The 25,427-nt window shown below is 38.7% G+C and overlaps 1 protein-coding gene across 31 annotated transcripts in view; it reads right to left on the bottom strand.

The window, feature by feature from the left end:
- Adgrl2 (adhesion G protein-coupled receptor L2) overlaps positions 1–25,427 on the bottom strand; it is a 208,263-nt gene that overhangs the window by 32,497 nt on the left and 150,339 nt on the right. For 12 of the 31 annotated variants that reach the window (XM_026783911.1, XM_026783910.1, XM_026783909.1 and 9 more), the window contains exons 4-11: positions 19,942–20,051; positions 14,754–14,768; positions 13,042–13,842; positions 7,272–7,565; positions 6,619–6,722; positions 5,569–5,754; positions 4,761–4,799; positions 1,769–1,952 (exon numbers count right to left, since the gene is read on the bottom strand). In XM_026783911.1, the coding sequence (XP_026639712.1) occupies positions 1,769–1,952; positions 4,761–4,799; positions 5,569–5,754; positions 6,619–6,722; positions 7,272–7,565; positions 13,042–13,842; positions 14,754–14,768; positions 19,942–20,051 (1,733 nt within the window). The remainder of the gene's footprint in view (positions 1–1,768; positions 1,953–4,760; positions 4,800–5,568; positions 5,755–6,618; positions 6,723–7,271; positions 7,566–13,041; positions 13,843–14,753; positions 14,769–19,941; positions 20,052–25,427) is intronic. The other 19 variants (XM_026783912.1, XM_026783915.1, XM_026783918.1 and 16 more) reach the window with 5 other exon arrangements.

Genomic DNA, 25,427 nt, shown 5'->3' with positions numbered 1-25,427 from the left:
AGACCAGGCTGGTCTCGAACTCACAGAAATCCGCCTGCCTCTGCCTCCCGAGTGCTGCGATTAAAGGCATGTGCCACTACCGCCCAGCTGTTTTTTGTTTTGTTTTTTTTTTAAAAACTAATATTAGAAAATTTGGGAAACAAATTTAATTTACAAAATGCCAAGCCATAAGTCTTTTCAGGATGCCTTCACTAAGAAGATTGGGTCCACACCACTTCTGTAATTAGGGGAATGACACTGGATACAGGTGAATTGGGTTCAATGTGAATGAGCCTGAGGACTATAGCGAGCGCAGAACTGTGCATATAATAGAAGCTTTGGGGGTTTAATCTTTTCTTATTATGAGTAAACTACATTTTTTTTTAAAGAGCCAGATACCTAAGATTATGGTGGGTGCCTCCTTTTGACTTCACTTATACACAGAAGTTACTGAGTGATTTATAATTTGTGCACTTCAGAATAAATTATTAGTACTTCACTTCACTGGAAAATTTTACATATAGGAAATAAAGTTAAGCTTTTATTTTCAATTCCAGTGCCATATTTGAGTTACGCCATCTCTTTTTTATTTTTTCATTCCTTGGCAGTTAATATGCCACCATGATATTGGCAGTCATGATTTGGCAGTAAGACATGGCATTCCAGCCAGAAAACTTCAGCCTTGCTTGTGCTAAGGAGTCAGCCTGGATTTTGACGGAGGAGAGAGAGGTCTGTGTTCTTTTTGGCTTTCTTTCTTTCTTTTTTTTAACTTATAATCGGGAACCTTTTATTTCAGTACAATATACAGTAAACTTCATCTGAAGGTTTACAGAGGAAGTCTTCAGTCTCACCAAATAACTGTCAATTCGAAGATGAAGAAAATTAAGTACCAATTTTACTCTCCTACCAAATATTGTCAACAATAGAAATCTGACCCTCATTGGCAGCATTTTAACTCCGAGTTTACTCCCAAACTACTGATATTCATTTGACTACCTAGAAACAACGCTATTTCATGCTACAAAATATGTCCTCCACTGACAATATCTTTAGGAAGAAGACGAGAGAGTTTCTCCAGACTGGAGACCTTCAACCTGGACCTCCCGGCTCCGCCTCCCTGGAATTACAGAATGTACCTCTATTTCCTGGTGCCAGGGACTCAAACCCATTGCTTCCTGCATGCTAGATGAGTACACTGCCAGCTGAGCTCCACCCCAACTGTTCTGAGTTTTGCTCTAACTCTATAGTCCAGAGTGGCCTTGAACTCATAACAATCCTCCTGTGTCGGCCTACCCAAAGCTGATATTACAGGTATGAACCACTAATTCCCAGGATTTAAACATTTCTTTTACCTAAAGCAGTCTGTGTTAAATGTAAAGAATCCACCCGAGTTTTATGAGCTAAAATATTTGACGGGAAGAACACATAAAGTAATTTAAATTCATTAGGCATGTTATAAAAATGGAAAGGCTTTTGCTACATTCTCATATGAAGTACTTTCATTACTTAAGCAATCCATATTCTAGCATTTAAGTGCTCTTATTTTTTTCTTTTAATGATTTTTCAATTGAAAAACTCACAGATACTCATAAAAATAACTTTTATAAGATATAGGCAGATTTCAGCTTAAGCATTAGTTTTATTAAATATGATCAATAACGTCTTTTCCTGAAAATAAATAGCTCAGCAAAAGAGAAGTCTAATGCCGGGAGATGACAGATTTGGAATGCAAACGTCACTCTCTTTAACATCTGTCTCCCAAATCAAATGTGACCACAGATACACTCACCAATGTTTTCTGTGGGCATTGAGACCCGGGTTGGTTCCAAGAGATTGTCTGCCAGGACAAACGCTCCTTCTTCCAGCGTATCCAGTAACATCGTGGCTGTGTGTGCCTGCTCAGAGGAATTCATGTGTTTCCAGGAGTCCAAAGCTTCGGGTCTCAGAAGGTTGTCCACTGTGTCAACAATTGCCTGCATCCATTTAAAAATGACCATGAGTTTGGACTGCTTCTGGGACACCAGGGGGCTGTCAATCGCTGACCGGTGACAACTGGGATGTTTGCCTGACATGATGATTTACTTTTCTTTCATGACTTGGGCAACTGTAAGTATGGACAAGGACTTCAAAATAGCACTAACTGGACATTAGTGAACAGCTGCTGGGCGTTAAGGAGCCTGTGAGAGAGGTGGTTCATTTTTCACTTCTCTGAGCACACTGCAATTGCTGAAGGGGACGTGCAACTCTCAGTAGCAGCTCGGAGGCGAAGGGCTGACTTACAAGTGTGGACACTCACAACTATGACAGTCGCCCTATTTATAGCTTCAAAATTTACATGTGAAACTAGAAAACACTGGTTTTTCTGCAGGGGGCCAGAATCTACCAGAAATCTCAGTCATAGTGTCTTTGGATCCCAAACTCAAATAAGTCAAACTGCTTTACATTTATTAATAACTGTTGTGCATTTATTAACACTTTGGGGAGAAGGTGGCTTTGAAGCCCATAATAAGCTAACTGCCTACATTTGTGTCCTTCCCATTACCTAGAGAGCTGATATATATATATATATATATATATATATATATATATATATATATATATATATATATATACACACATTAACTTCTAATGAGCGGGTCTGCTTTTAAAGAAATGAGGAAAAAAAGGCAGAATACGGAGAGGCTAGACTGATGATTTAAGAATGAAAATATGCAAGTGTTGCAACCAAGCTGCAATATTCCTTGAGTGTGGGCTTAATTTATTTCCATGCAAAACAGCATTAAATAGCAATATAACCCAGTAGGCTGGTTCACTGGAGGCAAGCCCTGATGGTCACATGTGCTGTGCTTTTAAGCTGGGGTGTGCTGTGCCACGGATAGATAGCCGGGCAGCTAAAATCGCTATGTGTGTTTACTGTTCCACACGCCCATGCATAATGTACCAAGGTCAACATAGACATTACTCTGACCTACTGGTAACTGCTGAGGAAAAAGGTCACCCTGTATATGAAAAACAACAATAAACTGCTGTGGTTTGAGGCTCTGTACTGAAATGGACAAGGGGAAAAGTTGTCTGAGGTTATTGTCAGAGTAAGATTAATTTGCTTAATCCATCTTAATACCCTCGTTCCGTCTGCCTTGTGAGCCACCACGACTTCCCTGGCAGGTAGAAGGTACTTCCAAGTGCGTTAAAGGTTTTTTTTTTTCTTTCTTTCTTTTCTTTCTAACGAGAGATGGAATAGTCCACAATGCTCACGTGGACACTTCTTCAGCCAGTAACTAGAGTGGAACAGAAACTGGTCTGCTGAGGCCAGATTCATTAGTCACCAAGAAATACAGACTGGAGCCTCCGATCTAACTTACAAATGAATCCTCTGTAGCCAAGCAGAAACTTGCTTCATTTGCATACTGTAAGTCAGCTTCTGATTTGTAATCTAAGGAGGCTTATTAGTCTTGTCGGAATGGAGAAGCTCATTTGAAACACACTGAAGATGACACTGGTCAGAATTAAGGCCGTATTGAGATGTACCATGTGTACAAGGTCCTCCTGATGGTGCACTTACATGAAGTTGACATGCTTCTTATCTATTACCATTTATGCGTTTTAGGTGGGACCAAGATAATCATCAGCCTAATCATATTCCTGAAGCAGTCTTTTTTTTGCTTGCCAAAGCCTACTCTGGGTTCACTGAGGTATACCTTGGACAACACACTGATTACTACCTTCCACCCATTAGTATCTTAAGGGAAACTTCAGCATTGAATGTGAAAAATTCCTTAGATCTTTATCAGCTGCATACTCAATCAGATTCCTAAGGGTCTTTAGAACATTACTACCTAAAAAATGGTTTTCCCTCTGCCTTTCTTGTAAAGGGCTCAGGTCCAAAGGTATCGTTTGATAACTAGCGAGATGCTGGTCTTTGTGCCGGCCCATCCCTGACCTTGCCAACCAAGTTAAAAAGGTTTCGGTTTCTGAGTAACCTCATTTGCAAAACTACAAAAATTCTTTGGTTTGTGACTCCACTATGTGAATCCGTCCTTCAGGGTTAGGCTTGTCAGGGTAATGGCTACCTCCTTCTCTGCAACAGTAAGGGGCTTTTAAACTACAGAGCAAACCAAGACACAATAGAACTAGCTTGGCTTACTTGCATGGAGAGCCTCTGCATGCTGCCTAGCATTTCAGAACACTAGGGAGAAGTGTTGGCCCTAGCACGGAAGTGTGTCTTCTGCTCTAGGAGCCCGAAAAGATCTCCCAGCTATCACACAGTGACTTCACCACCACAGTGTTCATATTTTATGCCTGGACACCCACACTCAGCACCCTACTTCCAGAAGCGAATTCCCAAAAAGCCAGGACAAAAAGCCTGATTTATCGAACAGTACACCCCAGAGATCAGAAAGCGGTGACTTTTTACATGCACATAGATTATGCCCATACAGTCTTTGATATGATAAACTGCCAAGAATATATCATAGCTGTTTCAGGTTGTTGAGTCCAGAGATGACAAGAGATATCAAAGGAACTACTGTGTGCTTCCTTCCAATTCAGAGGATAATTATTCAATTCTTGTATGTTTTGGATATATGGGAAAACAGCAAAAAACAAAAAATCAGTAAACTCTCATTGGCTTATTCTGAGGAAAGCCAACATTTGTACAGCTGATATGGGGCACATTATATAATTATCAAAGACTGAGAATTCTGAGTCATGCAGCAAGACGGCATAAGCGTGGTAGGCAGCCGGAGGAGGGAAGAAGCAGGGGGACGTCACAGGAAAGATACCTTAAGGTAAGCCCTGCATGTCTTCTCTCGTTTTTGGAGCTTTTAAGTAAAAGAAAAGAAAGTCAGGTTAGATTTTATCTGCTGAAAAAAAAAAAAAAACGAGGAAAGAAGAAGTCCTCAAAAATAAAGCTGGTGTTCCTGAATTCCAAGTTGACTAGCTACAGATCTCCTCTAGGCAACTCCATTCACAGCCAAAGCTGTCTATAGACAGTTCTCAGCTCTATTTTCTTGTGTCATTTGTTAAAAGAGAAAAATACATTTATTTATATATAACTGTTGTTTAAAAAATGATAGGTCACTTATCTGAGACTAACTCTAGATTTGAACTTATAAACATTTGAACATGGATGTAAGATAAAAACAAGACGGTAAACAGCACTTAGTAAGAAAAACTTAGTGGTGTGATCAGCATTTTCCTGAAAATGGATATATCCTTCTTTCTAAAGCTGCCACTAATACATACCACTGTGTGTCACAACTTTGTTTCCAGCACTTAGACTTGCATGTTCTCACACAATTCATTAATCATGGACCATAGAATCACTCTAGCCACAGATTCTATAGAGAGAGTACTGACCACACTCAGATGGATCAAGTCACCATTAACTAAAACCTGCCATAACTGGTGTCATTGAGAACTTTCAGGGAAAGGGCAACATCGCTTCTTTCTCAGTAATTCTTCTTGAGAAATAAGCAAACTGGGAACTCTGGTCTCTAAGTGTGTGTCTGGGCACCTGGCAGCCACATTTTGAAGGGCTGAGAGCTGACACGCACACAGACCCACGTCCTTTAGAGGCAGAGGTCCTACCTTGTTATAACTCCGCCCAGCGGAATCCTTTTCACTAGGTTTCAGCTCCTGCAGCTGAGCATCCAGGATGTCCACCAACTGCTCCATCAGTCTAACGGAGGAGCTCACATCCCCTGCAAACACAGTCCCCTTGGTGTGCTTAGCCAGTTCATTGGCTAGACTTGCGGCATTTTCTCCACTTCTGATCTGAAACGACAATTCGTATTATCTCAGTAAAACTCCCTTGTCTGTGGCTCTTGGTTCTCTTTAAGCAGCTCTGTTGTGGTGGGGAAAAATTGCAAATATGTCAAAATCTGCAACTCATTGAGACCAATAACTTTCTCTTCATCTGAGAAGATTAAAGGCTTTTAGATCCTTAACACAAAAAAGAAATACTTAGCCAGACACAAAAAAAGAAACAACAGGGAAGAGGGGAGACATCCTTTAAATTTTGTTTTCCAGTTGGCTCTCTTTGCCCTGTAACCACTTTCTTGTTATTTAATTTTTTTAAATTTATTCCAGTGTTGCTGATTTTACATCAGATAACAGATAATTCTTGGTGATCCCAACATCTATATTTCAAAACAGGTAGAAGGAGGAAAAAAAATAAAAGGTTACAACATTACAATACAAATCAAGGGAGTGATTTCTAGGCCTTTGTAAGGGTCATTTCTGCTTGTGTTGTAGTCGTATGTGATACAAACATCTGTTTGCATTCTGTGGGCTCAGTTGAAAACTTAATGTTCCTTGATTTATTGGGCCAATACACTATTTGTCTTATGAACATCAAAAGAACCAGAACAAACTAAATGTGAATGAAATTAAACAAGTATGCATTTGTTAAACAGCTTAACACAGAACACAGCATACCCCCAAACAAACAACATTCAAAGACTAGTTTACAGACATAACTATGCCTTAAAAGAAAAAAAAAAAAACACAAAAAATAAAAAAAAAACTTTTATGCAGAACAAAGAACCACAGAGCCTGGTTTAACATAGAAAACTAAATTATTTATGTTAGAACTTCAAACCCTCAATCAGCACATGACATCAAAACATTCCAATCCACCTTTTGAGCCAGCTGATTCACCCAGTGAGAGGTGCAGTTGCTAAGATCAGGGCCCTTAGGGTTCCATGTTCCTGTGGAAGCCATGCAGAGATACGAGGCTGTTCCTGCAAGAGATGAAGAACACAACAGGGAAACTGAAGCCAGTGTTTTCGGCAAGCTTTCGGGAAACGGGCTCTGATGATCCTAGACCGTGTGTTCAATTTTGAATTAACGCTAATAGAAATAGATGGCAATAACAGAGAAAAAGTACCATGCAATGCAAAAGATTATAAACAGTGAGCATAAAGTCAGCATAGAAACACCAGGCACTTAGAGCAAAAAGAACCAAAAAAAGCCTCTGATATTCTTGGGACTCATCCAAAGTGAGTTATAATGAGAAAGACAGCTGTAGGGAAGCCTCACTAGAGGCCTGGGGCAAAAGTCTCAGGTCTGACACAGGTAATGTGAGAGGGAATTCTGGGTCCGATCTTAAGTGACTTTGACAGTTTAAAACCCTTATGTTGTGGGAAGAAACTGTATTTGTAATGTAACAAAATAATGGAATTGGCTATTGTAAACATCTCCTCCTAATGAAACTGCTTTGGTGTCTTTAGAAGCTGCTCAGTAAACTACAAATGCATACATTGTATCGTGTAATATATGGCAGGAAGTACCTCTCGTTCCCTTGGGACAGGGTCGTTCAACCATCATTCCCCTCTGTGTCTGAGGCCACTTTATCCCCTTCGTGTCTAACGCTTCGCAGAATCTCTCTGGCAGGGGAAAAATATTTGTTACAGGAGGAATTTTGGTTGTAGAAACTGCCGGAGGTGGCTTTGTCCCTCGGCTTCCTTCCTGAGGTCCAGCTACTGTGGTGCTCACGGGGCCTCTCTGGGAAGTAGTGCTTGTGGTTGACACTGTGGTTTTGAACAGCTCAGCTGAAGAAGTTATTGTCACAGCTGTGGTAGGCACTATGAAAAAAAGATGAGTGTATTAATCTCAAACACACCCTCATGCTCACCTACCAGCACACATATGTGAATGTATGCATGCATACACACACCCCTTCACCCATCCATATGTCCCAAATCAACAAACAGCATTATAATAGGGAAGGAGAAGAAGAGAAAAAAATCACTACTATTACAATTTATTCACAAGATTAAAAAATGACTGTTAAACCGGTTATAGATCAGCCCTCAGCGAAATATGACCCCATGGTTTAAGTACAATCTCTTCATAAAGCACAAAACAAAGGAAGGCAGTGCAGGAAAATTCTATTATACAAACATACTTTCAACAAATGCAAAAGATCAAGGGGGAAATAAACCTCTGACAATTATGGATAATTAGGATGATAAAAGATTTGAAGTCACCCACTCCACATCCTGCAGGACAACAAGCACTGGCATCTTTACAGCCAACAGCCATTGTTGCTTGAGGGATTTCTGAGCATGCCCTATTCTATCTAAACCAAAGACAAGTTTGGCACACTATGCTGCTCTGGGTTTGGCGTCTTTACTTTGTGAAGGTGGGGGATGAAGGGCAGAGCTCACCATGGAGTTATGTATCCAGACAGGGGACAGAACGGATTATGAATTCAAAAACCAACCTTTCATTATCTCACTGACCCTTAGTAGAGAGTATAAAAAATATAGAACTACAGTTATACATTTAAGAAAACAAACAAACAAAAAACTCACAAAACAAACAAACAAAATATTTTTAAGGAAAGAGTTTTCTTTGTGTGGTTTTCCAATATTGCTATCAAAGAGTTTAATCAAGTAGATTTTATCTCCATTAATAACTAAGTATTGAAAAACCTGTCAGCCAAAATTTACTGCCACTTAAAATCTGTCAGAAAATATTCCAAAGTTTTATTCATATTCACAGATATTACAAATTTATTCTAAAAACCTTATGTATAGGGTGCCTCAAATTTAAAATATACAAGTATTTTATTCTTATAAAAATATTAACATTGTTATGCTCAGGTGCAACTATCTTAGTGAAATCTATCACTAAATAATTAATTTTGTGTTTTACCTATACACAAGAAACAAACTGCAATACTGAGAATTAAAAATATATTCAAACACACTACCATGCTCAATATTTTAGGCTCTGACCTACAAATATTTATGCAACTATGAATAGTTGAGAGCATGCCAAATTAGTAATAAAAGGTATATTTCTGGGGTTTTTGGGCATGACAAACTTCTAGTTATCATTACATACACGAAACTTCGGTCCTTCCTTCCTCCTCCTATCTCAGTGAGAAAGCCTTAAGCATGTGTTTTATTTCTAGGCTAACATGATTGGTCGTGTGAGAGGCGTCTATGTCCATCAGTCAAATCACATGCCTAGCCAGCTGCTGCGGAAAAGTATTCAAAGCTGTCTATCTTTGTCTCTGCAAGTTCCCTCCTGACATCTTGTTAAACCTGTGTAATTTTCTTTTGATTACAATGCAGCCAGGCTTTCGGTGCCTTCTCAATTAACATTTGTCAAAGCATCACAATCTTTAGCAAATCTGTCAGATGACTGCTGCTGACTCGAGTCGTGAAGAGGGAGTGAGGAACCAGCGGGAACTGAGAACGGGGCAGGACGGCATGGTTTGGAGTTCTACCACCGTACGGATCCTGACACTATACTAATCAGAGCACGTGGAATCACTCCGATATGCATTAATACCCCAATTACTTGTGCTTCGGCACAGGGTAAGGCAACGCAAACAGCACGCTCTCACTGGACGCATGCAGCATGGAGCAGCCATGCAGCCATGTGCTTCCTGTCAAGATATTAAACCATCGGGAGCAACTAGAATTTGTGGGATTTTTGAAGACAGAAATTTAGTGATACTTCAAGGCAAAAGTTTTTGTATTTAATATTGAAGATATGTTTCTAAAAAATCATTATCTCTTTCCACGAAGAGAGACAAATGTCAGTGGGGCATCTGGCAGTGATAAAAGCTGGTATTTACTCAGCATACATCGCCAGATGTCATGACAACCGACAGTCTGGATCAATAGATCAAATCTTACCACTGCTCCATGATACAGGCACAATTTATCTTTTTACACATGTGGAAATTTGATCATGGAGAAGTCAGGTGACTGATTTAAGGTCACCTGGTTATCCTCTTCAAAGTTTGATCTGACTTTTCTAGGTAAGAGATTGTTCAAAATGAGAGAAAGGACAGAGTTAGGGAAAGCAATCCGCCCTTGGTCTGGAACAAGGAAAGATCAAACTGCATCATGAACATAGCAAGAGGTTCAAACGCGGAGAACATTCTCTGAAGAACAGCACAAAACAGAATTGTAATGTAAATACCAACCCATTTTACAAAGCTCTGTTCATCAGGACATCCTGGCAAACATTTGGTTGGACGGACTTAGCACTTTGCCTACCATGTATCATTTGAGTGACATCAAAGAGTCAGTGCTAATGAACACATTGGCTTGGTACCCAGGAAGACTTTAATGAGCAGAAAACAATTTTCTCTACCATTTACTATCAGTGGAAAGATACTCAGAAAATGTGACATACTGAATGTTTTGTAGACATAAAAAAAAACTGGCTCCTTTGCTGAAACATGTCTTCATGTCACAGAATTTTCAGCCTTCTCATAGTCAAGACAAACAAATATTCAGGAAATGACTCACACTGACTAAAGATATACTATTTTGTTGTTAATACTGGGATATCAGAGCTATTGAAAGATTAAGAAATATGAAGTTATATGGATAGACTGAAGCATTAAAATAGAACCAAAAAGGTTTTTTTTTCCTTTATTTTTGAGACCATTTCTAGATAGAGGTAAAGAGGGACAATTGGAAATAATTTAAGACAACAAAGAAAATTACTCAAAGGGGAGAACAAAGCTAAATATTCAAATATTATCTTAAAAAGGATCAGAGAAATAATATACTCGTGCCATCAGAAATAGAAAGGCTTGATCTAAAACTGAGAAGAGTGTTGGAAGTGATCAGCTAGCAAGGTGAACAATGCACAGAAAAGGAAAAGACGATTTCTCAGCGCCTTTTATACCTTTGGCTACATACAAGGCACAGCTCATAAAACTGCTTCCCCTCCCCCTTTTTTTATTGTTTTGTTTGTTATATACTGTGTAGGCTGTTCTGAAATCCTGGAGGCTTTTCTTCTCAAGAACCCAGTTCATTAAGACTTAAGTATGAATTTCAGCTGCAGAAGACAGTCGCTGTTTTACGGAAAGTGAAGACTCAATTCTTCCGGGTGCTCTGTTCCCTAGCCTTATTCTTTTCTTGAATCTTGCTTCTGGAAAGCTGAATGTGGCTTATTGGTTTGACCTAAATCTATTGACTAGGATAGTTCTGCGAGACCCCACCTCTAGGCATTATATAGAACACACACCTCAGAAGAGAAAGACAGGTCTCTAGAAGCCAAAGAAGATACATTATGAGGAGAGAGAATAAGAATATGGGTCAAACAGCAGCAAGAAAGAAATTAGGTCAGGTAAAATGTTTTATTACTTAGGGTTTAATAAGAGGTCAATATGAATTTTTATGTTCTGGGAATATGGAAGAATGATGACTATTTGGGTAGATAAAGCACTGTCATGGGGAGTCTCACTTGGTGCACATCTCATTGTCAAACTAGTAAGGACTCTCTCTGAGAAACACCTAAATCACCAAAGCCTTCTGGACTGGAATTGCACCACAAAATGAACTAACACAGAGATTGCATGTGGGAAAGCCACTGTTACCTATTCTCGTATTTAATGCTATGTTCTGAAACAAGGTGGGTCACTGTGCTATGGTAAAAGGAATCTACACTCAGTGACTACAACCTCTATGCTACCCCATTCTCAACCCTTCCACTATTGCCTCAATAGCAATTAGTAGCTGTTAAGGCATTCCCTCCCTCCCTCTTTTTGTTCTCCTAGTAAGGGAGAAAGATTTACTGCCACACAAAACAAATGTAACAGTTGTCAAGGTGAAGCAGTATACAAAAAAAGTGAACCAGGGATCAATACAATTTTAACCAATGCCTGAAGCTAGTCAATGCCTTAAGTCTGCCTTTTGCAAGGCCGAAGGATGAAACAGAAGCATTGTAGTACCTTTTAGAAAAATTAAGATGCATGAAGCATCCCAAACAGCTAGCCTCTAGAGCAAACAGACATCACATACTTTAAAACAAATGATTCTAAGAGGCTATCAGTAAAGATTTATGCTGTTAAAGGAGACTTAGCTCCTGAAAATTTAACAACAGATTTTACAACCACATTTTTAAACCAAGACTCTCCAGGCACACATGATTCATCAGTATGCCGCCAGTGGTCTTTCTTTAAAGTAGAGCTCAACACGTATTCGGTACTCTATGAAGATTCGGATTTGAAATTCAATTATAGGCAGCTCTTCTTTCCACTTTTAGGGTCTGGGCCGTATGACAATATTTAGAACCTACTAAGGACACATCTAAAGAGAAGTGTTAGTGTGTTAGTGAGTGTGAATATCTCTACCTTCAGCGCCTTAGCAGATGGGTGTGTTTCACCTTGGTGTAAAGATTAATTTCATTACTTCACAAGTTTTTCAGTTTTAAAATTTTTGATTCCCTTCTAAATGTAAAAATTCCAATTGACTCAAAGAATGAAACATTAATTTATACCATAAACCTAAAAACATTATTCATTTGAAAAGACACCATTAGTACACACTCTACAATAATCATTAACAAGTTACTCTTTTAGCCTGAGTGTGAAGTAATCTCTTTGTAAATAAAATATTAACACTATTATACCCTGAATCCATTTCTCATAGAACTGAAATCACTTGATAAATCAAATTATATTTCGAAATCATAACACTGCTTTCCTAAATAATGCTCCTTCTTGAATATACTTTAGGTTCCCCTATAAGTCAAGAAAATGCTAGCAGACTTATCACAGTTCATTTGGACACACTTAAAACACATAGTTTATTAGGAAATGAAAATGAGCGATTGTTACATGATGCAAGAGGAAGAAATTTGAAGGCATCCTCTCCTACCCAGAGCACAGATGTCAAAACTCCTGAACATGTGACCCTGGCTTTGAGTGTCAAACCTAGGCATTCTCTTGGGGCATCCTAACACACATTTCCCTTAACCACTGGTGCCAAGAAGTTTAAAGGTCTGTGAAAACACTGTAATCAGTTCAGAATACAGGTAAGGAAGAAAAATCGTTAATGGGTTTGTAGCAATTACTTTATGTTTAGCAATGAAATACAACACTCAGCAATGCAATGACTTCATTTCTTGAAGTCAACATGCAACTCAACAAATTGAGCAAAAGAAAATTGGTGCAAAACAGGGCTGCAGTATAGATCATCCCTTGTGATCTAACTGTGAAGAAGAAAAACTTGGGGGAAAACTCAGAAGTCTTCTGAAAGTAAGTAGTACAAACCACAGTGAGCTGAGGTCAAACATTCTTACCTTGGGCAGGGTCAGGTGGCCCAAACTCCAGAGAGTATCGTAAGATAAAGTTATTATTCCATACATAGAGCTGGTTGTCTCTTGGATTGTAATCCACTGCAGCGATATACTGATACTGGTTGGGGAAAGGAACATCCACGTATTCTCCCCGGCTTAAGCGAGTGTTGTAAATGTAATCAATCGTGTTCTTGCCTGCTTCACTTTCATTGTCTTGGTACACTGACCTGACCACATAGAGAACTCCACATATCATGAAAGCATTGGACGCGGCACGCTTGTCATATACCGTCTCCCATGTTGCTTCGAATCGAAGAGTGTATGGATTTAGCTGGCTAATTACTATCATCCCATTGTTCTGCTCGGTGGCGTAAATGACCCACAAGCCATTTTCATCCACGGCCAGGTCAATATCCGTCTTCCCGCCCCATCGGTAGGGCGATGTGTCATGGTAGTTGGCGTAGTTGATTATGGCCTCACCGCTCTTGATTCTAGTCCTCAAGTCAAATTTCACAATATTTCTCGTTCTCTCTTTGTTAAAGAAGACAGCTCCGTCATATACCACAAAGCCAGTACCGTCTACTCGGTTTGGAAGTTTGTATGTTGTTGTCTGGCGGCTGTTTTGAAAATCTTCTAAAGAAGCATACTCTATTAAAGTATCAGTGCGGTAGGGAGTCCAGGGCATAAAATAAATTTTATCTGCAGCCTGAAGAGGGTCCTTGCACCAAGCACCGGCCTTTTGCTCAGCTTCATATATAGATGGTGAGTCCACAATGGCTTTCAAGGTCCCAGGACACACAAAAACTAGCAGCCACAGAGAGAAGACAAGAAGTAAGTTATTTTTTTTAAAAAAAAGATACAAGCTATCACACATTTTATCGAACACAAATCCAAAGAGGAAAATTCATTTCGTACAGCATTCAGTTTTTACAAGTTTATATTTTATCCGCATTAGCCTTGTTTTCCCAAGATTTTCTAATCGAGGTACCAGTGTACAGAGCAGCTGGCATTTATTTTCTTAAACAGAAACCTACAGTTAAGATCATTCATAACTAAGATAAAATTTAGATTTCTGAATTGCGATTTTATCTGATAATTTGGTAACGCATGCATCAAAACTTGAAGCCTGTGCTTGAGAGTGAATAAGTATTCTATCCCAACCCATACATAATGACTTCTAATCCCTCACACCTTTGACCCCTCCCACGAAATAAGGCTAATAAAACAGAACACTCAATGTAAAGACTTATTTTCAGCTTTTTTTTTTTTAATAGAAGTTACAGGTGCTTCAAATTGGAGAATATAAATTTTAGGAAAATGCAGTCGGGAGCAGAGAAAAGTCAACACAAGGGAAGCATAATGAGATGACCAGGAGACCCTGTAACCATGGCATGCTACGGAGAGGGTTCTGGAAGCCAGGCAAGATGACACTTCAATAACAAGAAAATATCCAAGGGTGTCAGAGAGAGAGAGAGAGACAGAGGGTAGAAAAGAAACAGAAAGGGCATCTCCCCTTCGCCGACTTCAGAATTTTACCCCATCGCCAGATCAGCAGCCAAGCAATGTCATTGTGGACAGCTGCTGCCTTTATGAGGTGCAATATGAGGTCCTGCCGGTCATTTTCATACAGGAGTGTTGCAGGGAAGGGGAGGGAGGAGGGTCACATCCATAAGGCACATAACAGGGAGCTGGGGTTGAGACTGGACATTATTTACCTTTTTGCTCCACTTCTATTTTAAGCATCGGAAGAAAAATGAAAAAAAAAGTGCAAGGAAAAAAAGAAAAAAGATTAAAAATAAATTGACTATTATTAGTCTAAGATTGAATTCGTAATAGATGCTAAACACAGGAAGAACAAGGAAGTTGTACTACTTTGGATAAAGAGAAACACACAGGAGAACCTAGCAGGAGAGAGATTCTAAAGTTACATGAAAGAACACGGATCAATCATTTTAGTAGATTAAGGAGGCAAGACAAATAAGTTGGCATGCTGCTTCACTTAGTGTGCCTTAATAAATAATGAAACTCTTCACTAATGCAAGCTAAACAGACTTTTGCCTTGCCAAAGCCACCCCGCGTTCTGAGTGAGGTTTCCTTTATATATGGGCACCACAGACATAAAAGCATGCGCAGGTGTGTCATCTCCACTTGGTCTGTGTGAGCTTAATTATCAAGCTGGTTCATTACATAAGCACGGAAGGAAAATGTATTTATGAGACTGACAACTTGACTTTGGAGTTTGAGTCAAAAATAGATATCGAGATGGCTGTACTTCCCCAAATATATTTAGGTGAGAAGTAACTACATAGTCATGCATCCAGTATATTTCAATTATTTCCTATTTTTACAAAAATACATCTTAACCATTTAACCAAATGCCCCCCCTTCCAGAAATATATAAATCTCCCCTCACCCAGTAGGGATTTTAAAGGGGTAGATAAGGTCCATTAAGTATTAGCAAATTTACTTAAGGTTACGTATACATTGCAAAAATCCCATAAAATTACATATATAATATGCATTATAAAACTTGCAATATTAAGTCTATTAAATAAAAAAGTAAGCAAAATACATACAAGGGAAAAGCAAGCACAGGTGGCAGGGAGGAAAAGGAAGAAAGAATCATGATTAGCTCATTATGACATTGTTTTCCACCATTGTTATTAACATCAAAAGCAAGTTAGCATGCAACAACTGCCATACCCAGCACTCACACCAAGGATCTTGATCCACAGACCCCATAAGAGGGAAAGGCTTGCACAGGGTAGACCTGGCCTAGGCAGGACATAGGAGTGATAGGGAGTAACCCTGTGTGGTTATGGAAGTGGACGACGCACCAAGGAAGGTGCAATAAGATCCTAGTTGACACGTAGTCTCCTACAATGGGGACCCACACAGTGCAACTCTGAGATTCAGTGGAGGCTGTCCAGTCTGTGGCCTGGGTATTAAAAACCGACTCCACTGACGCTGTGTTTCCTCTTCTTCCCTTTCAAAAGGCACCCGTCTGTGACTAGTGATGATTCAGAGTGGAGTTGCACATTTTATTACAATCTCAGCTTGATTACATATTTTTTTAGAAGTATAATTATTCGTCAAGATAAAACAGTGACCTTCTGGAACTCCTTTGAGAGAAACATCACACAAATATTTTTTTTTTAGAAGAATTGCCATAGTAACAGCATATAATTTCTAAATTAAGCTACAACCTGCTTAACCAACAAGGTCTGTATAAGCACTTTCAGAGAACACACTTGTTCTGATTGGTGTGCTTCTCGCTGTACGAGGGGAAGGCAGGACAAGTGCAGTGTGCTGTTTTGGAAGCAACACTGTCTCTGTGGCTCATGGATGTAACATCACTCCTCCATAAGGAGCACACGGTACCTGCTCAGAATCAATAATGGACAGGCACAGTGGAAGAAGGAGAAAAAGACAGAGCATTCGTGCTGAGGATGCTCACACTGCATTTATAGACAGCTATATCGTTCCTTGAGGAAACAATAATTTTATTCACATAAAGCAATTAGGGATAACGGGTAGGAATAATACTTCATACAATGCTTACTTATTACAAAGGAACTTTGAAGTCAGTTCCATGAAAAGATTAAGGAAAATGCATTCTGTGCTGTCCACTCACTGAAGATCACTGGGTTATTTTTATTTGACAGAGTAAAATTATAGTGCAGTTACTGAGCAAAACATAAACAGAAATTACTTCATTTATTTATGATTTGAACCATACCATGTAAAGGGAAAGAGAATTGTTATGAATTTTATACAACTTGAAATTCAAAGGAAAATTACATCCAAAGGCAATTTTTTTAAGAAAAATAAAACCTTTGATGATTGATCTTTAAAAAAATAAAATCTCCATAAGGAATTTTGTAAAATCAAAACATGTAGGTATCTGTCATATCAGCCAAAATTCTATCTACCAGGGATATAAAAATACAATAAAATTAACAATAATCTGCATTCATAATCACATGCCAAATATATGCAAATAGTCTTAGCAGACTCTATGAATTAATTTATAAGGATATATTTAATATTCTACGAACCAAACACACAAGTACACACCCATCAACATCAGCAGAGGACTCCATGGATGTACAAGACAGAAAATGAACCCAGATTGACTACACCTACATACTCTGTATCTGAAGTGACACACTATTTCATTTGAAATAATCTCACATTTATTCATTGATAGCAATTTAATTCATCGACATGAATGCAATTTACTCATCAAATGAGAGAACATGTAGGTAGCATTAGGATAAAATCCTTCTATACTGTGGCAATTTGAAATAAGTAGGCACAAGGTTGAAGAGGAATGCCTGCTTATAAGATGGGAACTCCAGTCTGAACAATCCCTTTTTTTCTCCAAGGTCCCTAATGACTCTTTAATGTACAGTTACATGCTGTAATACCTGCATCCTGTACACAATAAAAAATGCCTTGCATGTGAACGATTTTGTTACGGATGCTACCTGGACAAATGAAAAAGGGCACATGTAACGTACCTGCCTGTTTATAAAATAAACTGACCAGCGGCATTTCTAATGTTCTCTGCTGAGTGCATTTATTGCCATGTTTTCTGAAGTCATGGAAAGTCTTTGGCATCATTTAGAACAGGATGGTGCACTTTGGAGTATATGAAGTTCCTGAAGGATTTATTATGGATAGAGACCGGCATTAAGCCAAGTGGTAAGGCGTACACAATAAACTTTATATATGTTAGAGACTTTTTTTTTAGTCTAGGTAATGTGAGAAATGGGTGTGTAAAAGCTATAGAAAAGCAAATACATTGTTAAGATAAGGAATGGTCCAAGCATGTGAGGAGAGGCTATCACAGAAAGGAGTATAAGGAAAAAGAAGAGGGAGAATGGGGAGCAATGAGGATATGGAAGATTAGAATAGCCCAAGAACACTCTGCATTACATTTTAACATGAGCTACAATTGCGTGGTTTATAGTGTGTCACTACCGTACGGTATATAGGAATAAGAAGCACTTCTACTCTCCAAAGAGGAAAAAGGTCATAGACTTAGTTCTGCCTCTTGCAAACATCTAGAAAGGCAACAGCAAATTAATTACTGGGTTTACTTTTTATTTTGAAGGACAAAAAACTAAATTAAAAAAAAGGCAAATACTTCTCTGAGTACAGCTATTGGTAAGTTTAGCGCACAATACATATTACTTCTGGAGAACTGAAAAGTAAAATTTTGAAAGTTAGACGTTCCAGAAGATATCCACATTTTCTTTTCTTTAAACAGCGCAAGGAATTACTTAAGAGTCTGAAAGTAATATTTGCTTAACACTGTCCTTGGTGTCTTAGACTAGGTTACAGGGACCAGGTTGCAGAAAGACACAATTCTTGACAGCTCTGACTGATTCCACTGTTTGGGAATGGATGCTGTATTCCTCGTCTAATTTGAGGACAGAAACCAGGCTGAATTCAAGGGAGAGGGACTTCGTGAAACAAAAATTTTGGTTAGCTCAAAAGAATACAGTGTTCCTCGCGTGGCACAGGAGAGTGATTAAGTAAAGCCACCGCACTACACAGGAGCAATGCTTTAAGAGACCGGCTCACTCTGGGGCTTCCAATCCTACAAATGGTACAGAAGATACTGAAAACACAAAGCGCATCCATTTCACGTAACACAGGAACACAGAGCAGGGACGAGAAGAGAAAGATCATCTGTGTTTGGCCTTTAACTGACACCACGCACGCACAGAATCAATTTATGGAAATTGTGGCTGAGAGGGCAGAGCATCACTTCACAGTATACGCTACAATGTGTCGTCACCTTCATGTATCGGCCTTCATTATCAGAATTTGGCCTTTTGGGGTTTCTATGTTGAGATGGGGGTCTCCTTACAGTGCCCAAGGATGTCATCCTGACAACTCTTCCTACAAGGAGCTGGGACCACAGGCACACATATGAAAACATCCAGCTCTAACTTTGGCACGTTTTGGTTGTTGTTTAGATTTAAGGTATAGAAAAGTTTCTGAAACTAGCAAAAGTACTAAGCTAACACTGTTACTTCAACTGTCTCTGCCCTCTTGTGACAGTAATGTTTCATTTAACTTAAAATAAAGGAAAGGAGAAAAACATCACTTCTAAACTACCTTGTGCTAATTAGGCAATATACTCAAACTTCTAGGTTGTCTAAACTGCGAAGGCATTTTCTCCCCTATCCAATGTATGAAATATAATTGAGAAGTATGCATTCTGAGACCGGAAGGAACATACTGACACCTACTTAGAAAATTTCCAGTTAGAAAAAGTCCTCCTGCAAAATAGTAAACATGGTGCTTAGAGTTAAAAGTAGAAACAGGTACAAGACGTTTGAATGATTTTTCTGTACTCTTGGCTTTGTTTTAAGCATTAAAACTTCCTCGCCAAATCTGGTAAAAAGAATTCTTCCTTCCAGGACACAGAAGAAAGGGAAGAGCTCTTGCCTCAGTTCCTATTCTGGTGACTTTTACCAAGCACTCATGTTACCACGACAGCAGGTAGCCATTCAAATGCTTCACTATTAGAACGGAAGTCAATTCCTTCTTCAGAAAACTGCCAGCCAAACCAATTTGTCAGCAACTGGTATTGGGCAAAAGTACAGATTTCTATCTGCCCTATTGAATAGCTAATTCAAGTTTGTTTTCTGGAAAAACACTAGCCTTAAAAGCCAAACACTTAAGAACACAGACAGACACTTGGCCAGCATCACACTATGGCTTCCTTCCACACTTCATGAAGCTAATTGGAGTCCCGGGTCTGGGAGCGCTTTGCATGCATAATGCTTTTGTAGGCCGTAAACATACGCTTCTTTCACATGTGTAGTCTTTCAGCTCCAACACGGAACGCTGGAGAAAGGAGAAAAATACAAACTTCATACTTACTGTAAGGGACACATTCATATTGAACTTCAAGGTATTTGTAAGTGCCAGGACATGGGTCAGGAAATACATCTGACCCGGTAACTACTACACACTGCGTTCGATTGTTGCACCTGGAAAACAGAATCAACCAAGCCTATGAAACAGTGCGCTTATTGTTTACTTGAGAAATATAATATAGAACTTAGTCATGAACCAACAAATGCAGATGAAATAAGATGACATTATCAAACCCTTATTTTCTTGGCTTTTAATTTCTGTATCAAGGGTCACACTAAATTGTAAGTAAAAGTAAAAAGAAAATTGTTAATGGTTTTCAAATATACTATTATGTTTTAATTTTGTCATATCCAATAGGTCCTAGGAGACAAAACAACCAGGTCACTTGATAACATATTCAAGAATGAAACCTTACACCCAGAAAAGGCACCATCAAACCCAGGGCTGTAAGCGGAACAGCTAAGCAGGAACTTGTCACAACACCCCGAAACACATGCAGACCCAGATTTCAGCCTCTATGTCCAGTTTCTGCTATGTGTTCTAACCCAGGCACTGTCTACACTCATGAACACGAGGCATTTGCTAGCACTTCCCACCTTACATGTGGAGGCCTGCAAAATGACAGAGGCACTAAAACCGTCCAGCAGAGTGCCTGGAGCACCGTGAATGTCTAAGCGCTCTTGCGGCTTTTCACAGAAGCTATGATTCTGTCCGTGATGTGACTGTGTACCGGGATGTTCTGAAGGTTAATATTAAAGATGATGCCATGAACACAATGCCTAAAATGTCTTATATATTACTGTGTGGAAGTATTCACTTTGTTGTCGTTGCTGTCATTAGGTCAGCAAGGATACTGGAATTAAGGTGGTATTCAAGGCAGAATGGTGCCTGAGTTATATAAATGGGCCCAGATGGTCTTCTCTTAAGCTTTGTAAATGCCAGAACTATTTCTTTTATAATTTGATTTGATTACAGCCCAGTGGAATGGAATGTTTGCAGGGGTTTCATTACACTTCTTGATAGTATATACATTAAGAAGGCAAAGCAAGCAGAACCAGGGCATTATTACAAAATTTATTCAACAATTTGAATACCAAATATTCTATGGTGCATAAAATAACCGAAGTATAAAATAGCGCCGTAGAGCAGTCTGGGAAAAGCAGACCTGCTCCCAGCACAGGAATCCCAGGATGGTGGGAGCAGAGTCATACTAACGTGGGAGACATGCTAAGTCACGCACACTGATACCACTGCAACTCAAAACCCCAGAGAGCTGTCCTGAAGAGAAGTAAAGCAGAAAAGATCTACAGGATTAAATGGCTACAGTTTCTAATTTAAAATATATTACAGTGAATTTCAGTGACTCCACAATATTGAGTAAATTGTAACTAAGATTGAAATAATGCACTGCAAACATTAAACCAGTTAGCTTTGATCTCAACAGTCCCTGAGACAATACGGTATTTTGTTGGTAAGACATCCTGTCCCATGAATTTGTAAGTGGTTCATCTCATACAACATAGCGCTTTGTTCTGTTCTTTCTCTTTCCTCCCACCTGCCCCCAATCATTTGAAGAAACTGCCTATGGTTCACCATTTAATAAAATGAATTATTTTAACATAAATCGCAGAAACAATTTTGTATTGTAAAATTTAAAATGAAGGGTGGATTTGCTATTTCTCAATGGTTCAGTATCTTGTGTTTTAACTCCTACAGAAACACAATTCTGACATTTCATTTCTTTTCATTCCTGGTTTAGCAGTAAGAAATTTCACTGCTTCTTAAACCTCACTTGATCTTCCAGGTGTCCTCAGACCTATGCTGGTCCCCAAAAAACACTCAAGTCTTGGATGCCTTTTCTTGTACTTATTCATATCTACAGGGACTGTCCTTATGTTTCGTGTTCTGGCCTCTCAGAAAGCAAGAAAAGCCAACCACTACATGCTTAACACCTCTTTCACATTCCCCAGCATGTATATTTCATAATCACTCAAACATAGTTTGCTATTTATTTTCCAAGGGCTTGAAACATACTTGTAGAAAACGCATAAAATAATAATTCAGTTAGTGAATGAAGTTTACATACAGCATTACCCCCCCCCCTTTTTGGATTTTCGAGACAGGGTTTCTCCGTAGCTTTTTGGTTCCTGTCCTGGAACTAGCTCTTGTAGACCAGGCTGGCCTCGAACTCACAGAGATCCTCCTGCCTCTGCCTCTGCCTCCCAAGTGCTGGGATTAAAGGCGTGCGCCACCACCGCCCGGCTACTTCCCCCTTTTTATTGAGGGTTTTTTTTTTTTCCACATGGCCAGATTAGAAAGAGAAGAAAAGGAGAGAGTTTGCCATGAGCCTGAAATGCACTAAGAAGATGAAGGTTTGGAAAGAAAGTGAAAACATACAGTTGAAAAAAAAACTCATGGTATATATCGTTTTCTGAAAAATAGAAATACAGTGGTGCTGGAGAGATGTCTGAGCGTTAAGAGTGCTTCCCACTCTTCCAGAGCCCTGAGCTCTGTTCCCAGAACTCACTTCAAGTGGCTCATGACCACTTGTAACTCTAGCTAACTTGTAACACCTGCTTCTGGTACACACATGCAGGATATTGGTGTTTCGCTTAATGGGAGCAAGCATATGGAATCTGTAGAAGGTTTTGTGTTCAGTCTCTAGCACTAAGAGGGTGAGGATTTAGATAAATTGGAGATTTGGACTAGTTCAATTAAGAGTAATTAAGAAGAAGAACTTAACTGAAAAGGGTAAGAGAATCATAGCTGTGGACACCAGTATTTTTAACCAGAGACATATGAGAGGTCTTTGGAGGTTCAGATACAGTAGCAGTGGGGACCAAGAGGAAAATACACCGTATGAGTTCTCACTATGAGGAAATGTCTGGCAGTTTGTGAACCTGTGTGCTATGGGTCAGACTGGAAATTGCTATCATTGAAGAAATCAAGAATGAGAAAGTAATTACTTAGTCACAAAAGAGAAGTAAATTCTTACCAAGGGCTCAGTTTTCAATTTTCATTGCCATGGAAATGAAAAGGAAGCATAAGCCAAGAAATGAAATTTATTCTGGAGATTGTGTCCACACAGGGCGGAGATCGAGCTTGATTCTCCCCGTCCCACATAAAGAGCTGGCTGTTGTGAGCAAAGCTATTGCTGCACTAACAAGTAAAAGACTGACACATTTTGATAACACCTTGTGGATTTTCAAAGTTAACAACCCAGGCAGTAATCATAAAAATGAATGTAATTAAGACAGAGGTATAAGAGAAAGGTGCTTTTCTATAAAGTAGACACTGGGTTACTGCTTGGAAGAACTTTAATTACTGTTCATCACACAGAAATGGATTTTGGACGAACTTTAAATAGTTCAATTACAAATAATAGCTCTTGGGCTGTTGTGCAGTGATGAAGATACACGGATCACTAAAGATAGTTAAAGCAGTGGCTATCAGAACACGGACCTCAGAACAGATCAGGATAGGGATCATACAAAAGCTTGTTAGAAAGAAAAAGGTTCAAGGCTCACCCAGAAGGAGGAGAGCTCAGTGCTGGGGAGACCCCAGAGTAGTTTCAAATAGCAGGAGGGTGTGTTTCCTTGCTCTGAAAACCACCAAAACAAAACGTAGTAAGCTTAAATATTTCAGAAAAATAAAAGACTAGGCATGGTAGCTAAAATTTTCTTCCACAAAATTTCACAGAAACAAGGCAGAAAACAAATAGCAAGATTTATCTAAACACATAATTGGGGTTTGCAATGCCGACCTATCCTGGAATCAAAAGTTCCTACTGCCACTATTTTGAGCAGGCCTTACATTCATTTTATTGGTGAGTCAAAGTAAATATGACGTCTAAGAACTCGCACATGACCCATATAAATCTACTTTATAGACAGGAGAAAAGGCATAATCTTTTCCTAAAAATTTTCTTTGTAATTAAAACTCTTTTCACTCATTAAACGTGAAATTAAGATTTTTCACTATCTATAAAAATAGGCTGTATTCTACAGACAAATGTAATTTAAAACGAAAGAAAGTACTTAATCCATTGTAACTATTGTTATTGTCTCTGTATTTTGTCTGATTTAATTAACCAACTAAATATGGTGCCTTAATCCTCAGAAGGTATAAATGTAACCACTTAGACTCATGAGGAAATAATGACTACTAAACTTAGGTACATGATGCATAGTGCCAGGAAAATAAATACAGATGTGCTTAAATGCCTCTCCCAATATTTGCTTATATTCTTCATTAAGTTAAATTATTCTGATATATCACCTTCCTCTAGAGTAGGGTTCAGGGGTAGAGTTCCTCCTTGAGCTATATGAAGCCACAGTTTGATCCCCAGCATGGCAACATCAAAGCTAAACAAAAAAACCCAACCTGTATATTATTTTTATATTAATTCTGAGCACAAATGTCTGACTATAATATTAAGAGAGTTTTCTCTATCAAACATATAGGCAACATCATACCGGACCTCAATTTCCACAAGAAATTAAATCAAATCCAATAACAAATGCTTCAAAACATCACCATATGCAAATAAAATAAGAGATTCATTATATTAATGATCTACATTAATACTAAAAATTTACATCTTATTCCTAGAACCATCAATTACACAAAGAAAATACTAAATCTCGCTTTACACATTACAAATGGGTTTAAATATGGCAAAACACCATATGTTAGACAGTATTTAAAAGCCCATTATTATAATCCTTTAATGCTAACCTGAGGGAGTAGAATGAAAAAAAAAACGAAGCCAAATGTTCATCTTTATAACCTGAATTTTAAAAAACCAGAAAGTCTATGGGTGCTTCTCTAACTATTGTCAAGCCGCCTCCCCTTTATAGTATACTTATGAACTACTTTTCCTAAGATAAATAAGTCCAAATATTGAGACTATTTAAATCATTGATATAAATATATTTCAATATCAGGGGAAATTGAAGCAAATATTTGAACCTGGTGTCACTACTCAAGTTTATGCATAATAGATAGGATAAAAACAATTACAAAATACTCCAATGAGCAACTCAAAAATTTCTTCACCCTCACAATCTGTAGGATGGTTACACACCATGCATTTGATCCCCTCTATGGTAGTCAATGTTGATATTAATTCTTAGGACATTCACAATAAATTCAAAATTAAAATGAACTGCATCCAAAAACCATGTGTAATTGATGAAAAACTATTTTGTGGAAGGATATTCATTTACACACCAGCATACCAAAATTAGAACAGGTCAGGTGCAGCTTGGAAGAGCTCCGACATCTCAGCTGTCAAGGCTGAGGCAGGGAAATTATTTATTCAAGGGCTGCTTGATTTTCTAACTCACCTTCAGAAAACTTCATACACAAAGTTACAACTATTAATTGGAGAAACACAGTCTTTTGGTTTGGGCGAGACAAAATGCTTGCTGGTTCGTATGCTGCTGATTGTAATTGTATTGAAAAAGAACAGAGCAGAGTACTGGCTC

The sequence above is a fragment of the Microtus ochrogaster genome, chromosome 21 (genome assembly GCF_000317375.1).
Source record: "Microtus ochrogaster isolate Prairie Vole_2 chromosome 21, MicOch1.0, whole genome shotgun sequence".
NCBI classification, from domain to species: Eukaryota; Metazoa; Chordata; class Mammalia; order Rodentia; family Cricetidae; genus Microtus; species Microtus ochrogaster.
This window is presented reverse-complemented; position numbering and strand designations above follow the sequence as displayed.